At 58.9% G+C, this 15,208-nt stretch overlaps 1 protein-coding gene across 6 annotated transcripts in view; it reads left to right on the top strand.

Moving 5' to 3' along the window:
• DLG3 (discs large MAGUK scaffold protein 3) overlaps positions 1 to 15,208 on the top strand; it is a 77,741-nt gene that overhangs the window by 59,160 nt on the left and 3,373 nt on the right. For 3 of the 6 annotated variants that reach the window (XM_075720793.1, XM_075720792.1, XM_075720791.1), the window contains 7 exons: positions 4,431 to 4,545; positions 8,380 to 8,556; positions 9,230 to 9,305; positions 11,736 to 11,781; positions 13,641 to 13,691; positions 14,508 to 14,609; positions 14,790 to 14,962. In XM_075720793.1, coding sequence (XP_075576908.1) covers positions 4,431 to 4,545; positions 8,380 to 8,556; positions 9,230 to 9,305; positions 11,736 to 11,781; positions 13,641 to 13,691; positions 14,508 to 14,609; positions 14,790 to 14,962 — 740 coding nt within the window. Of the gene's footprint in view, positions 1 to 4,430; positions 4,546 to 8,379; positions 8,557 to 9,229; positions 9,306 to 9,899; positions 10,000 to 11,735; positions 11,782 to 12,866; positions 12,909 to 13,640; positions 13,692 to 14,507; positions 14,610 to 14,789; positions 14,963 to 15,208 lie in introns of those variants that run through there. The other 3 variants (XM_075720789.1, XM_075720790.1, XM_075720794.1) reach the window with 3 other exon arrangements.

The raw sequence follows: 15,208 nt of genomic DNA, 5'->3' as shown, positions 1-15,208 counted from the left end.
TTTTTTTTTTTTTCCCTTTCTTTCCAGGAAGCACTTAGTGTTCTTGTATTTCTGGCTCCCTTTGCCACTTGAGATTTGGCAAAGACGCCAACCAAAAGTGGTTCCTAAATGTCAAACAGGACAAAATGTTTCAAAACGCCTTTGGACTGAGGCTGAAATGTCAGTGCTTTCTAGCCGGTGGCTTTATGGATCCGCGATGGCTCCTAGCACTTGCGGGCAGCAGCAGCTGGCACACAGGCTGCAGCCATCCTGGGATGCAGCGTTGCTGCTGTGAAACACAGACTGTTGGTCTTGGGAGTTGACCTCAGTGCTCCAGAGGCCTGAAGGCCTGGGAGCCGAGCAGAAAGGTCTCCCTGGCGTGAGCCCCACGTACAGGTGAGGCTGGGTCCCCTTGAGGGGATGTGTGCTCCCAAATGTTTGCCTTTTCTATGTGCATCATGGCTGTGGAAAGAGCGGGAGAGCTGGATTGTAGAATGCCCAAACAGGAGATGCTGGTGGAAAGGGGCTTTGAGAAGTTCCTCCCCGCTAGCAGAGGCGGAGGATGGCACCTGTCTTTTGTATGTGAGCGTGGCTAGGGCTTGCCCATAGGGTGCTAGGGTGCACACGTGCTCTGCAGCTGACCTCTCTGGGGCTCTGAGGGAGCAGAGAGGCTGCTTGCGCAGGTCTCGGGGAGTGAGGTGCCCTTCCTGTGGGTTGCACTGGGAGTGGAAAGAAGCAAAGGCAAAACCAGGGAAGGATAGAAAGGCAGGATAGCAGCTCCTCTTTCTTCTGAGCACCTGCGTGTGGTGCAGCACCTCTGACCACTGCTGCATGCCATTGAGGAGGAGGAGGAGGCTGCTCCCTGTGATGGTGCCTCTGAGCTGTTTGTGAGGTCCCTTCTCTTTGAGCACTTCTCCCCCTGACCTTTGCCTGCTGCTATCGCCAGCGCTTGGGTTTGGCAACTCCACCTCCTCATGCCCCATGCAACAAAGCCTTGATATTCTTCACCTGAAAATACAAGAACTTGTGTGATGGCATGTCTCTGAGCTGGCTGCTGAAAGGAAGTGCCAGGGCTGCATGGTGACTTTTAAAAGCCTCCAAGCTTTCTCCATGGCTGTGCTCCCCTCCACTCACCTGGGCCTGCAGCACATGTGCCCTGTGCAGGGAAGTGTCTGTACTTTAACCCTGCAGCTGGAAGGTGTGTGGGGTCAGGGTGATAAAATGCCAGGCTGGAGGGGAAGGATGGAGCTGGGGGTAGTTTTTGCAGGTGGCTGGGCTGGAGGCTGTGGCCGAGCATCCCTGGGCTATGCTGATGGCCCGACTAAGCTGGCCTGGCCCTGGGCAGGTGGGTTTGGATGCCGGAGAGAGCACGGCACACGCGCAAGGCCTTGTGCATGCTCGGGAGTTGCTTTCTGATGCAACCCCCTTCTCTACCAGTGCCTTCTCCCCTTGCACTGTCTGCTAGTGCCCAGAAATCAGCTGCAGACCTGCCGTCGTCTTGGGTCTGCTGGGTATATTTGCAGCTGCACCACACGAGTGTGTGCCGGTGCTGGGGATCCTTGGTGCAGGCAGGTGATCCCTGCCTGATCTTAATGGTCTGCGACCTGTGCACGCTTAGGTGTGCAGGGCCATATCCTGCTCCTGGCGCCGAGGTCACTGCAGTGCAGGATCGGGCCCAGCTCCAGGAGCACCTGCACCCTGGGAAGGGAAGAGCGGTGGGAGGGTGGAGCGATGTTTTTATCCAGTTGCTGAGTGGGAATAGCAAATGTCCTGCCCCTCCTGGCACATGGCACAGCGCCACAGTGGCACTCATGGCAAGACGCGCCAGGTCACCTGTTGCATATTTTTAAGTTTTGATAAGTGTGTCCTGAACGTGTCTGGCACCCAGGTCCTGTGGGAATGCTGGGGAGGCAGGGATCAGCCGTGGCTCACCTCCCCACCACAGGCAAGCTTCCCAGGCAAGTTTTGGCTGCACAGGAGATCTCCTTCCAGGATGTGGAGGCATGGTGGCCGTGAGCCAGGGAGCAAAGGCAGGAGCTCTGCTCGCTGGGGGTTATTTGCCAGCAATTGTCTCAGAGGCTGCTCCAGCATGCAGATAAGGAGGGGCCAGTGACAGCTGGGAGCATCCCATGCTTACTCCTGGGGTAACCTTGCCTCCCTTGTGCTGGGAGGGAGGTAGCAGGTTTGCTTTTGGAGCTGGCTGCTCCTCTGCCCTGCGCCCTCCTGCAGTCGGAGCGAGCACAGGTTGATAGCTCCTTGGGAGACCCTTCCCAGGATGGGAGATTGCATTTGCTCTCCAGGCAAAAAAGCTAGAGCAGCCCCTGTGTCCTTCAGTTTGCTGCATCCAGCCTGACTTGTGCTTCTCGTTGTGCTCGCGGGCTTTTCCCAGCCCCTCCAAGCAGCGTGGCCACTCCAGCAAGCACTCCATGGAGTGCACTGGCCAAGGCAGGGGCACTTGAGAGCTCTGCCCTTGGGTTGCATGCAGGGGATGCAGTTGCTGGCAGGGCGGTGGCACCCAAAGGTTGCCCTCCCGTCATCCGTGCCCTGATGCCAGTGGTGGCTAAACCTGCTTTTGCCCTTCGCTGCCTGCACAATCCCAGGCATGCAGAGAGCCTGTGCCCCTGGTGGGGTTTGGGACAACTCGGCTGGGGACAGGGGTTATAGCGCCCAGCTCAGCAGCTTTCCAGAGGAAATAGCCCTTCTGTACCAAAGAGGGTTTATGGAGCAGCTGTACCTGCTTCTGACTGATGCCCCTCTGGGATATGAGAGCTCATGGGCACCTTGGGGCAGAATGAGCTGCGCCAGAGGTGCTGTGGTCCACCCTGGTGTGGAGCAAGAGGTGCGGAGTGGGATGAAGCTCGCCTCCCTCTGCCAGGAACTCTGTAAAAACCCCAGTGCAGGTCAGCGAGTGCAAAAGTGCTGCTTTGATGTCAGAATTCAGTTTTCTTATTTTATAAGCCTTGCCCATGTTGGCTTTCTTGTGTTTCCCCCTGCTAGCAGGAAGGCAGGCAGGAGCAGTGGGTCTGGTGACCTCTGCATTAAGCAGCTGACCCTGCCCAGCATGCAGCACCTCTTGATGTCTTGTGGCAGGGGAAGGGGCTTTATGTGGAATTTCTGTGTGTCGCTTGGAGATTTTTTGTGTGTATCGCCTTTTTTTCTCAGTCTTTAAGTAAAAACGCATCTTTGGCAGCTGGGTGCATGAGGGGGTTGCCCAGGCAGGTCCGGCTGCAGAGTGAAAGGCTGGAGAGTCAGAAAATGCCAAGCTGCAGCTGCATAACCCCAGCCCCATGTGCATCTGCACTGAGAGTCGCCTCTCCCCTTGCACGGTGAGGGGCTGACTCTCAAACGCAGCCCGCAGTGCATTTCTTAGCAGTGTGTTGTTCCCTCTACCCCTGTGCGATGCAGCTCTGCAGGCCAGGCAGCAGCCTGCGCAATCCCCCACACTGCTGGGGCTCTGCTCTGCAGCAGGCGCTTGCCTCCGCTGCTGAGCTGCTGTGCTCCAGTTCACAAAAAAAAAAAACCCAAACCACATCTAAACCTCTGGGTTGTGGAGAGGCTTTCTACGCAAGTCTTACAGCAGAGATGAGACTGGTCCCCTCTCACGAGGACATGGGGATGTAACTGCAGGGTGCACCCAGAGGACAAAATCAAGGGTACTGGGTGAGAACTGCTGGGGTGGGCTGTGGCAGTGCCCGCAGCTTTCCTGGTGCCACGCTGCTGTGGTTGCTCACCGCCCGGCAAACCTTCCCTGTCGGCCCTGGATAAGCAGGGCCGATGCCTCCACCCTCTGCTTGCCGGCCCGACCTTTACACCCAGCTGAAGGTCGGGCTGGCGCAGCAGCAGGCACAGGGGTGGTGGCTGCTCCCATCCAGCTGCCTGGCAGAGGGGTGGCAGCAGCTTCTGGAGGGTCCCCCAGCTCCTCCTGCAGGTCTCTGCTGTCGGGATGTGTGAGCAAAAGGTGAATTCCTCCTTCCCACTCCCCTTCTGTGGGTGGGGGCTGTGTGGGGACCCGATGGCTGCAGTCATGCCTTGCTGCTCCAGCCAGTGGGTGCCGGTGTCCTGGAGGGGCTCTCTTTCTCTGCACATTTTGAACTGCTCTGTAGGTCAGCAGCTTGCTGAGCCCTGCCCAACCGTTGCCTCACCGAGCCGCAGCTCAGTAGCGGTGGTCTCAGCAGCCCTTGCCTGAGCTGCCTGTGCAGGGGCTTGGGGTAGGTTTGGGAGCAGCCGGTGCCCTGCCTGCTCCAGATGCCCTGCCTGAACTCCCACAGGGTGCTGCAGCCTCTTCGGTTTCATCCTCCCGCATGTGCAGCGGACAGATGGGCTCACGTGCAAGACACCCCATGGACAGGCTGTCATTGCCTCTCTCGGAGCTTACCAGTTGAGCCCTGCTTGGTGCGGAGGGGTGGCTCAGTGGCAGCTCCTGCCTGCACTGACCACCTCTCTCCCTGCAGAGTACAGCCGCTTCGAGTCAAAGATCCATGACCTGAGAGAGCAGATGATGAACAGCAGCATGAGCTCCGGCTCCGGCTCACTCCGGACGAGCGAGAAGAGATCTCTCTATGTCCGGTAAGGCTCAGCCCCCCTTGCCTGCCCCCTGCCTGCCCCCCTTGCTCCAGGCAGCTGGAGGCGGGTGCGATGGTATATCCCCACAGTGCGGGATGCAGGGTGGGATGGTTCAGCCTGGGCTGTGCAGCACCTCTGTGGACGGGTGTTTCAGAGGTCAGGGAATAGTGTGATAGATACCACATGAAGTCCGGAGGGCGCAGCAGGGAGAGTGGTGCTTTTGCACTGGTTTGCTGGGGCTGGGTACTCTGCACTCAAGTGCCTCTTCCGAGGGCTGCTCCGCTTTGGAAAGCACTGATGTCTCTACAGAGCCCTGGGTGGCTGCTGGCCAGGCCAAAACACCAGGGATCACTGGGAAACAGGGAAATGCTGGGCATCCAGCACCGCTTCTGCTCGGGGCAGCGTTTGGGGTGTTCTCCTTGAACCACTCCCTGCTAACAGGCTTCTCCCTGTCTCCTCCCGCCATTCCTGTGGCAGGATCTGGCTGGAGGGAAGATGAGCTCTTAGGAGGATTATTGTTCTGAGCCCTCAACGTGCGTTTGGTCCAGAGCCAGGTGCAGGGCAGGCAGGGGTTAAGCAGCCATGCAGCTCTAACTGCTGCAAGTCGTGCACCACCAGGGCAGCCCCTGCTCGCTGCCTGCCTCCTGCCTGCCACAGCACCTGTGGGGTGACAGCTAATGAGTAATTTTAACTTGGTAATTAAAATAATCCTGTAAATCCTCACCCTGCACAGCCTGTTGCAGATGGGGGCTGGCGGAAGCAGGGGATGCTTCTCCTTCCCCATGGGAAGGATGACAAGGGCCGAGGCTGCATCACCCTCAGCCTGCGTCTCCCACTGCATGGCTGCTCCATGCACATGGGCTTCAGGCTGTTGCTGGACCTGGTGCAAGTGCAGCCTGGCAGGAGGGGAGAGCTGCGGCTCTGGGTTCCTGTAATTCACACCTTCCTGTGTGGCTTTGCAGGCATCTTGCTTGATTTAGAGTCTTGGGGCTCCATGCTGCGGGTGTGCACTGAGCTGGGTGCTATGTTGAATAAACACCTTCTTGCTAGTCCTGCCCTTGCTCCCCTGCTGTCCCATGGACACCCTCATGGGTGGAGCAGGGTGTAGGTTGCATCCAGTTTGAGTTGAGCCTGTGAGTCTCCTGTTTCCTGCCTGGATAGGTGCTGCACGTATCAGGGCATGCCCGCGAGCCAGAGAGCTCCCTGCTGCCTCCAGGCTGCTTGTAGTATCTCGCATCTCTTGATGCATCCCTCCACATGGCTTTGGTGGCCTCTGCAGCGCTGTGTCCCCTCACATACACCCAGGTGGCTTCAGATGGGAGCTTGGCAGCGCCTTGCTGAGGGGGTGATCCTAGGGGAGAGCTTTCCCCCAGCATGGCCCTTCCTGACCCTCCCCAGCTCTGGCAGCTGCGCACCCCGCAAATGTGCTTTCGAAAGCTGCTGGGCGCCCGGGCTGCCCCAACCCTTCTGGGCGTGGTAGTTTCGAGCACAGTTTACTCGAAACTAGCTGAGCTGCTGCGCTGTGGACAGGACATCAATTACAGGACTTGCTACCCAGCTGCTTGAGTCAGCCCTGTGAGGCTGCGTTGTACCCCATGTACTGTCAATGGGGGCAGAGCCAGGCACCCTGAGTGCCTGCCGGAGCTGATTTGGGGGTATCAGCACTCGCCATGTGTTTCAGAGCTACAGCTGCACAGCACGGGCAGGGGTGAAGCAGGTTCACACACTGCCCGCTGCCTGTATGTGCCGCTGCAGGGCAAAGTCCACCGGCACTGGGACTGTGCCAGGCAGGGATGGGGGCCGGGAAGGCGTTGTGCCTGGGCACTGGGAGCAGGCTGTGCCAAGTCCCTGGCACTGCTCTTCTGCCCTCCAGCCAAACCATCTGCTCTCCTGGCTGTTCCTGCAGCAAGTTGGTCTAGGGGCAGAGCAGAGCAGAGCTACCGTGCTTCCATCTGGCCCCCGCACCCTGTGCACCCTGGGGAGCACCCACCCACAGTGGATCCTGGGTGCCGACGGGGCCAGGGACTGGTCTCCAGGAGCATCGCACCTTGAGGAAGAAAACGTCTTGTGGCTCCGCTTTGTGGGTGTTCAGCCCTTGCACAAATCTTGCTGTGCCTGCCCTGGAATGCCAGTGGCTGCTGCGGGAGGAGGCAGGGAGCCACGGGGCCTGCGCTGCTGTGCAGCGCAGGGTGCGGGGTGTGGGCAGGGTGCCCCGCAGCCTGCCTCGGTTCGGGAACCGGCTTGACCAGATCCCGGGGGCCTTGGCTCGTGCTTTTCTCCCAACAGCACTGGTCTCGCAGGGGCCTGCCAGCCACGCGCAGCCTTATCTTTCAGCCAGGAGCTGCCTGGGAGGGTTGCTTGCATCCAGCCAAAGTACCCTGTGGTGCTTTGCTGCCAGCTCCAGCATGCCATGGGCCATGCTTGGGTACAGAGGGACTGAGCACAAGAGCTGCCCAGTCCTGAGAAGGCTGGGAAAGGGGGAGCAACCTGGTGGCTGGATGTACCTGGATGCATAGGGCTGCATCATGTCTTGTCCTAAAGATCCCTCCCTGACCAACAGGGCAGCCCCTCTTCTCTTCCTCCTCGTTCGAGACTGGCTGCCTTGAGCCAGTCCCAAATGACCCGATAGGTTTCATCGCCTGGTGCTCCCCTGGTAGCAGGAGCAGGGATCTGGCTGAAGAAGTGCCTTCCCAGCTCTGCTGCTCCATGAGGACCTGCTGCATTGTCCTTCGTCCCTCCCATTTGCACCATGTGCTTTCAGACCCCCTTAGGAGTCCCTGCAGTGGAAGGGGGTAATGAGCTGGGCAGAGGGTGTCTCCTGGTTGAGGAAGGCTCGTTAGTGCCAGGATTAAACCAGCAGCCAGCCAGCATTTGCAGTGCCTGGCTGGTGTCTGGCTGGGGGCGAGCAGGGTCCATGTCCCAGGAGCAAACACAGGGGTTGTGCTGGTGGCAGTGGTGCTTCTAGTTACTGTTCCCTTGGTTTGGTTTGTTGCAAAGTGGATCTATCAAAGCAGACATGGTTTGAGGTCTGATTTTAGTAGAATGAGTTGCATGTGAAGCCACTGAGAGCAGCTTGTGGGTACAGGCTGCAGTGCTGTGTGTGATGAAGTGTGTGCAGGAAGGGTATTAGTGTTCCTCTAGTTTAAAAAAAAAAAAAATTTTTCTGTAGCTGATTAGTTTAATATTGAACATAATTTTAAACTAAATAAACTGTTCTCAGGAGAAGTATTTAGGAGCCTGAAAAGGATCAGTTGTGGAAGCAGATATATATACATACCCTCAGATGTGTTCCTCGCTCACAGGCTCTGGACTAATGTACCCCTCTACATAAATAAAGTACATGCTCAAAGCACCCCGTGGTCTCTGCTGGTGCGACCGCCCACCAGCAGTGGGGTCTGATGTTCCCCATCCTGCTCCTGGGCCCTGCAGCTGCTGGGCAGGGATGGTGAGGGGCAGCCCCACACCCTGGCCCCCTGCCGCCCTTCTGCACGCTGCTGCTTTCTTGAGGCCCTGTGAGCTTTGTCTGCTCGCTAACCACAGCTGCCTTCAATGTGTCTGTGGGTCACGTGCCTCTTGCAGCTAAGGTCAAGAGCAAGTTGTTTTGGTCCAGCACTGTTATTCCTGCGTTGCACGCTTCAGGGCTTGTGCTGAGCCTGCCAGCAGGAAGGGTATGCTGGTGGCTGTGTGGCACCGCTGGCCTCGGCAGGAGGCTTCCCCGCAGTTTGGGTTAAATCCTTTAAGGTACGAAAGTGTCAGTGCCCCAGGAGGTCAGCAGTGCTGCTGCCCTCACTGCATGGCTGTACTCAGTGAAGGCAACACTCCTCTGCTCCTCCGCAGAGCCCTGTTTGACTACGACCGGACCCGGGACAGTTGCTTGCCCAGCCAGGGGCTCAGCTTCTCCTACGGGGACATCCTGCACGTCATCAACGCCTCTGATGATGAGTGGTGGCAAGCCAGGCTTGTCACGCCCCATGGTGAGAGCGAGCAGATCGGGGTCATCCCCAGCAAGAAAAGGTGAGTGTCCGTCAGCAGGAGCTGTCACGCGTAGTACCTCTGGAGCTCCTCAGCCTCCACAAGCCCTGCAGCCCTCGGGGGTCTGCTCAGGGTGGTCCCAGTACACATGCCCCTCCATGGCTGTGCAGCGTGAAGGGCACTCTAGTTGCAAGCTGGGGCTGTGTGCAGGTCTCCCTGGGGCGATGTTATCCAAAGCTGTGTGAGCCTCCAGGTGAGGAGGGGAGTGCTCAGCCCCTTATGTGGTCCCTGTGGGGATGGAGAGCTGGCGTTAGCCAGTTTGGGGCTCCAAGTTAGAGCAGAGTCACAGCAGTGGCTGTGGGCTGCTCTTTGTGTCCTCTGACAACCTGCCCAGCTCTGTGAGCCAGGTCCCATGAGATGAGAAGTTGCAGGGAGCAGAGGAGCTGGCTGCCACTGCCTTCAGGTCTGCAGAGCCAGCCCCATCCCTCCCCTCCTGGGAAGGCTGGCTTGTCCCATCTCCTGCTCCTGCAGATGCTGGCCCTGGCCAGACCATGGGCAGGCGGCTCCACCTCCATCCCTCTCAGGGAAAGAGCTGCCCTTCACCAATGGGGCCATGACGTGAGGGTGCACAGAGCTGCCTGGGCAGCCAAGCAGGCAGCATGGAGGGTGCATGCACAGGACTAGCGGCTCTTTCTTCCCTTTAACTTCCAATCAGGGTGGAAAAGAAGGAGAGAGCGCGGTTGAAAACGGTGAAGTTCCACGCCCGGACTGGCATGATTGAGTCCAACAGGGTAAGTGCCAAGCTGGGGCTCAGCAGGGCCGGTAGCTAGCAGGGGCAGGATGAGTCCCAGCGGCCAGAGCTCCCAATGGGGTGGCTGGAGCAATCCCAAAGCAAAGAGCAGTGTGACTGGACCTGCCCCAGGCCCGCATCTGTTTGGCATGAATCCTCTGCGACTGTGCAGGGGGTGAGCAGAGGAGCCTGGGATGGTGCGAAAGCGCTGGGGAAGGACCCCTGTGGTGGGGGAGCAGAGACTGTCCCACCACGGCCTGTGGCTGGGAGTTGACTGCAGGTAGCTCATGTAGGTGAAGGTAGCTGCCCTCACCCCTCGTGTGGAGTGCTTAGCGAGTGGACAAGGAAGGGAGAATGGCCTGGCTACCCCTGCAGAGCTGCTGATTGCCCTGTCAGCTTCCCAGCATTCCTACCATGTGTTTTTCTCCACGCTTAATTTTTTTCCTGCATTACAGTTTTCATGTAATCTCCATGATTTCATTTGAGGGTAACTGCCCTGACACAGCTCCTCATTGTCTCGTCATTTTAATTTTTCCCACATGCGTTAAACACCATTGTTTTTTTCTGTCCTCCCTTCCATCTCCATGTTCTTCAGTCGATCAAAACGAAACGTAAAAAGAGTTTCCGCCTCTCTCGAAAGTTTCCATTTTACAAGAGCAAAGAGAACCTGGCCCAGGAGAGCGGCGGACAGGAACGTAAGTAGCAGCTGGCCAGAGAGGGCAAGCGTGCGACCCTCAGGTCCCCTGTCTTTGGGGGGAGAGATTCAGCACGTTTCCGTAGCCAGGGCTCCTGGCATCTGCCCATGTTCAGGTCTGTGCTCCACAGTCGTGCCAGCAGTTAGGTAGAAACTGGAGCTTGAAACAAAGCAACGGCTGTGGGCTTGGCACTCTCTTTCTCTCTCTCATGTTCAATGTCTTCATCCTTTCATCCAACTTTACACCCACCTGACCCCCTGCTCTGCCTCCCCCTGCTCTCCCCGCTCTGCTGCGGGCTCTGCTCCCTCCCTCTGCCTGCCAAGGGCTGTTCCCCTCCAAGCAAGGGTCTGACCGCCTACTGCGGAGCTTCTCCTGTCCCCGTCAGGGCTGAGGGGCTGGGGAGGTCCTGGCTGTGTTCCCCACCTCCCCTGGAAGTGACTCGCAGCTACATATTCCTATCTGAGTTAAACCCTGTGGGCACGGGGGAGCTATGCCCTTGCTGGTGGAGGAGGTGGCCGCCCATGAGTGAGGCACATCTTTGGTAGGTGGCTGCAGACACTGGGAGGTCCCCAGCTTTCACCTGGCAGCATGCTGGGGCTCCCAGCAAAAGCAGGACATTGTTGCCTCAAATCCTGACGCGGGCAGCACTGGAACTGCTTGCTGAACCCAGCCCCTCTTCCTTGCAGATGCTAAATTGCATCCACTCCTTCAGCAAGCACCCAGAGAGAGAGGCGCAGTCCTTGCACCTCAGGGAAGAGAGGGTGGGCAAGGCAGAGGTGTCTCTGCCCCAGTGCCAGTGCAGTGAGCGCATTCCCCTCCCCTCCGGTGGCTCTCCTGGGTGTGATGCAGAGGCAGGAGGTTGATGCTGGACTGCTCTGGGGGCTGCCCACATCCCTCTGCTGCCAGGCTGGCGCCAGCTTCCAGTGAGCTTAGCAGCCAACGTGAGCCTCTGGCCTGTGGTGAAGGTGAAGTCTGTGTATCCCTCATAGTGCCTTGACGTGGCTGGGCTTCAGTCAGCTCCGTGCTGGCGCTGGGGGCTCCCTGAGGCGCTGCTCTCGGACAGCCCTGCAGTGCAGTGATATATGGCACGGGGACAGGGCAGGCAACACTCTTTGCCAGCCCATGTCACAGACCCGCAGCCAGCTCCCTCCCCGTGCTCTGCCACTGTCCATCCCAGCTTGCAGCAGGGGGTCCTTCCCCCATGTTTCCACAGCCAAGGCAAGCACTGGAGTGTGGGCAGCTAACATACACAGGTGGGGAAAAATGTGCCTCCCTGACATGTGTTAGAGGACTGGCTGGGCTCTGTCTACCCCCAGAGCGGCTGGGCTGTTCCAGGGGAGTGCGGAGCTACTGTGCCCTGCTGGTACACCCCGCGAGGCATCACAGAGAAACACCTCAGCCCTGCTTGCCGGCAGCTCAACGCTGCAACTGCTCGGTGGTAGCAGATGCTGCTGTGGCTGCCCTGCCCTCCCCAGATTCAGGGTGGCTCTTGGGGACTCTTTGGCAGGGAGGATGAGCTCGGGGGGTGGGGTCCGGCCACACAAGGTGAGACATTGGCAGCGGGCTGATGGCATCAGCTCTGAAAACATTTAACCTCACTTGCAGTTGCAGCTCTGGGCCATTCTGCACTCCTGTCACTAATGCTGGTCTGGCTCTGTCTCCCCAATCCCTCTGACTGCCCTCTCCTGCGCTCTCTTCTCTCCCCCTCTCCCCCGTCTCGCTGTCTGTGAAATCAGGACTTCCCTGGGTTAAGTGACGATTATTATGGAGCAAAGAACCTGAGTAAGTCAAATTTCGATGCGCATCATTCACTTTCTGTCGCTGGCATGCCTGGTGATGCCGGGGGAACGGCCGGGCTCTGGCCGGGGCAGCTGTGCTTCTCTGGGTGTGGGGAAGGAGGAGCCCCATGGGTGCTGCTCCTCTGCTGGGGAGCGCCCGCGTCTGCTGGCAGGGGCTGCTGGGCTTGAGGAGGTGCTGCTGCTGCACGCGGGAGGGGACAGGGGAGTTTGCTTGGGGATGTTGGCCATGCCCTAAGCGCGCCCAGCTGAGGGCTGCTCGCCGCACCCAGGGTGAGCTGTAACTCATCATTGTCCTCTTCCTCCTGCTCCTAGCTGGGCTGGCTGCTGGTTTAGTGCTCGGAGACTCAAGAGCCACTACCAGTACAGGTGGAAGGTGGCTGTGACCATGATGGGTCGCTCTGTGTGGGGCGGTGACAGTGTTTTGAAGTGTTGCCACCTTCCTCTGGGGCACCATGTAGCCAGAGCTGCAAAACAATGATGGCAGGAGCCCCTCGGTCCTCCCATCTGGGTGGGAGTCCCCTGCCAAGCTCCACACCCCGCCTGACTGGGGCAGAGCCTGACCAGGGGCAGGCAGTGGCCAGCAAGCCTCTGTGGGGCAGTTGCAACACTGGGATCAGTCTGAGCAAGCAAAGCCCCAAACTCTGCCCCATCTTGTCACTGTCTTGTCTCTGCGAGCCCCAGCCCTGTCCCTGTGATGGTGTGGAGCCATGCCCCCCCCGCCCACCATGTGCATGCTGCACCCACTCCCCCCCACCAGCACCCTGCCCCCCATGCACTCCACCTTCCCTCCCTCAGCCTGGGAAGCCCAGTGCCTGCGCATGCCTGCCCACGCCTGCCAGGCAGCCCCCTCCCAGCATCCCTGCCTTCTCCCAGGGTAGCCAAGCATCCCCCTGCACACCCCCAGTTTCCCAGCAAAGGGCGAGAGATGCCATCCTGCCCGTGCAGCGCAGGTTTTTCAGGAGGCCAGTGCTGCCCTGCCCTGGGTCAGTAGTGCTGGATGACGGCGGGGTGCCCCTGTGCCTTCTGCCCATGCTGCTTCTGAAGGGGGTCTCTCTGGTTGCTTTGCAGAGGGCGTGACATCAAACACCAGTGACAGCGAGAGCAGTTCCAGTAAGTGTGTGTCTCGCCTGCTTTCCCACCCCTGTGCGTACATGTGTGTGTGTATGTGTGTGCACATTTTGGCACTTCCATCTTGTCTTGTGCCAGTGGTGGCTCTGTTCAGAGGCTGGGCCTTCCTGCTGGTGACACTGAGATGCTGTGGCCAGCTCCCTCCTCAGGGCCTGGGGGAGCAGAGGCTGGGGGGCAGGAGTGAGCCTGCCTGCTTCCCTGCTCTCTCCTGGCTGCAGGGCTTTGCTCTAAGGCTGGGTGATGGGTTCCCAGTCCATGGTGGGCCCCCATCCTCAGTGCCTGCTGCAGGAAGCAATGGCCAGAGACCAGGTCCATAGCATAGGTGGCTCCTGGAGCCCAAGCCTGTACAAGAGCGTGGGGAGTCCAGCTGCAGTGAATGCTCTCTTTATCCCTGGCGGGTCCTCTAATATCTGCAGCACATGCATCCACCCTGCAGGGAGGATGGTGCGTCCCAATGGGCCCTGAGCCCGCAGTGGCAGGGAGGGAAAGAGGAGGCTTGACCCAGAGCTGGGACGTGAATAATTGACGTGGATCAAGGGCTGCAAACTGCATGCCTGTCACACTCCATGTCAGCTGGTAGCATCACGGGGGCAGCCTGGAGGTGTCCCCAGGGCTGCAGGAGGCTGGTGGGGGCAGGAGCCAGCTCCTCGTGGGTGCAGAGGGACTGCAGAGCTGCTGCAAGTGCTCACCTGCCTCTCCCTGGCTCTGTTGCAGAAGGACAAGAGGACACCATCCTGTCGTATGAGCCGGTGACGCGGCAAGAAAGTAAGTGCTGGTGCTGAGCTGCCCTGTGCCTGCTCCAGTGTGGGCACCTACATCCCTGGCAGAGCCAGGGTGACCAGTGCGACCTCCTCCTCCCCGCCTCTTGTGCTGTACCAGCACAGTGCTGGGTGAACACAAGTGGAGCTTCTTGTCTGTTGCATGCAGCAGAGGAGCCAGGCGTGCATGCCGCCTCGCGGAGCTTTCCCTGGCCTTGATCGCCCTGTTTTAATCAGTAGAAAAGACTTGTGACCTGGTCTGCAAGAGCAAGGGAGAGATCCAGAGCTAAAACTGAGCTAGGCTTTAGTCCCCAGCTGAGGACAGGATTTGTCCCTCGCTGCCTTGGGCCAGGTCCCTGCTGCAGAGCAACCCCCACAGCCCTCAGCATTTAAGCCTGCTCAATGCTCAGTCTGTGCAGACCCTTTCGCAGGCTGAACAGTCCTAGCCTCGGTGGTCTCTCCTTGCCAGAATCTGAATCAGACTCCTAGGCTCCCATCACACCCCCAGCCCCATGGCATCCTTGCCCCACTGTTCTGGTTGTCGGGCTCCTGCCCTGAGCAAGGGAGCAGCTTTGCTGATCCGCAACCTCAGAGACTTGCAGCACCTTCCCCGGGGCCGCGCAGATGGTTTGGGTCAGATGGGAAGGAGATGTTGACCATGACCAGGAGGAGATAAACTCACACGAAGGAGGCACCTTTGGGTGCCCGTATGAGCAGGAGCACCCACTGCCAGCAGGTAGAGGGCAGGTTGATGCCAAATGTGGCAGTAGGGTCAGCTGCCCGCAGCACAGAGGGAGCCTCAGGTTGTGGCTCTTGTTCGCAGTTCATTATGCGAGGCCGGTGATCATCCTGGGGCCGACAAAGGACCGAATTAACGATGACCTCATCTCCGAATTCCCACACAAGTTTGGTTCCTGCGTGCCACGTAAGTCCCAGCTGGCGCTTGGTGCCGTTGCTGGAGGGAGGGGAGAAGGGTGGCTCTGCTACTTGCAGGGTGTAGCCTGCAGTGGGGGGAGGGAGCTGGGAGCACGCGTGGGTTTTCTCTCTCCCAGGACGTTTGGCATGCATCACTCTGGGTTCGCTCATGATGCCTGCTCTCCTCCAGACACCACCAGGCCTCGGCGCGAGAACGAGGTGGACGGACAAGATTACCACTTTGTCGTATCCCGTGAGCAGATGGAGAAAGACATCCAGGACAACAAGTTCATAGAGGCTGGGCAGTTCAATGACAATCTCTATGGGACCAGCATTCAGTCAGTGCGGGCAGTGGCAGAGAGGGTGAGTGTCAGTTGGCATTCCTGGGACCGGGACACATCCAGCCCAAACCTGGACACGTTCAGCAGTTCCCTTCCTCTCCCTGTGGTGTTAACGAAGGGCTGTAACCACATTAAGCAAGCATGGCACGAGCCTCTTCTCCCTCTGGAGTCCTGCCAAGCCACGTGGCTGCTTTTCTCGGCCACATTACTCCACCTTGGTGTCATCCGAACTCCACCTGAAAGCCCGGCAGTGGTGGCGCCAGCCTTG

The sequence above is a fragment of the Pelecanus crispus genome, chromosome 13 (assembly GCF_030463565.1).
Source record: "Pelecanus crispus isolate bPelCri1 chromosome 13, bPelCri1.pri, whole genome shotgun sequence".
NCBI lineage: Eukaryota > Metazoa > Chordata > Aves > Pelecaniformes > Pelecanidae > Pelecanus > Pelecanus crispus.
Note: the sequence above shows the minus strand (reverse complement) of the source record. Positions and strands in the feature narration are given on the sequence as shown.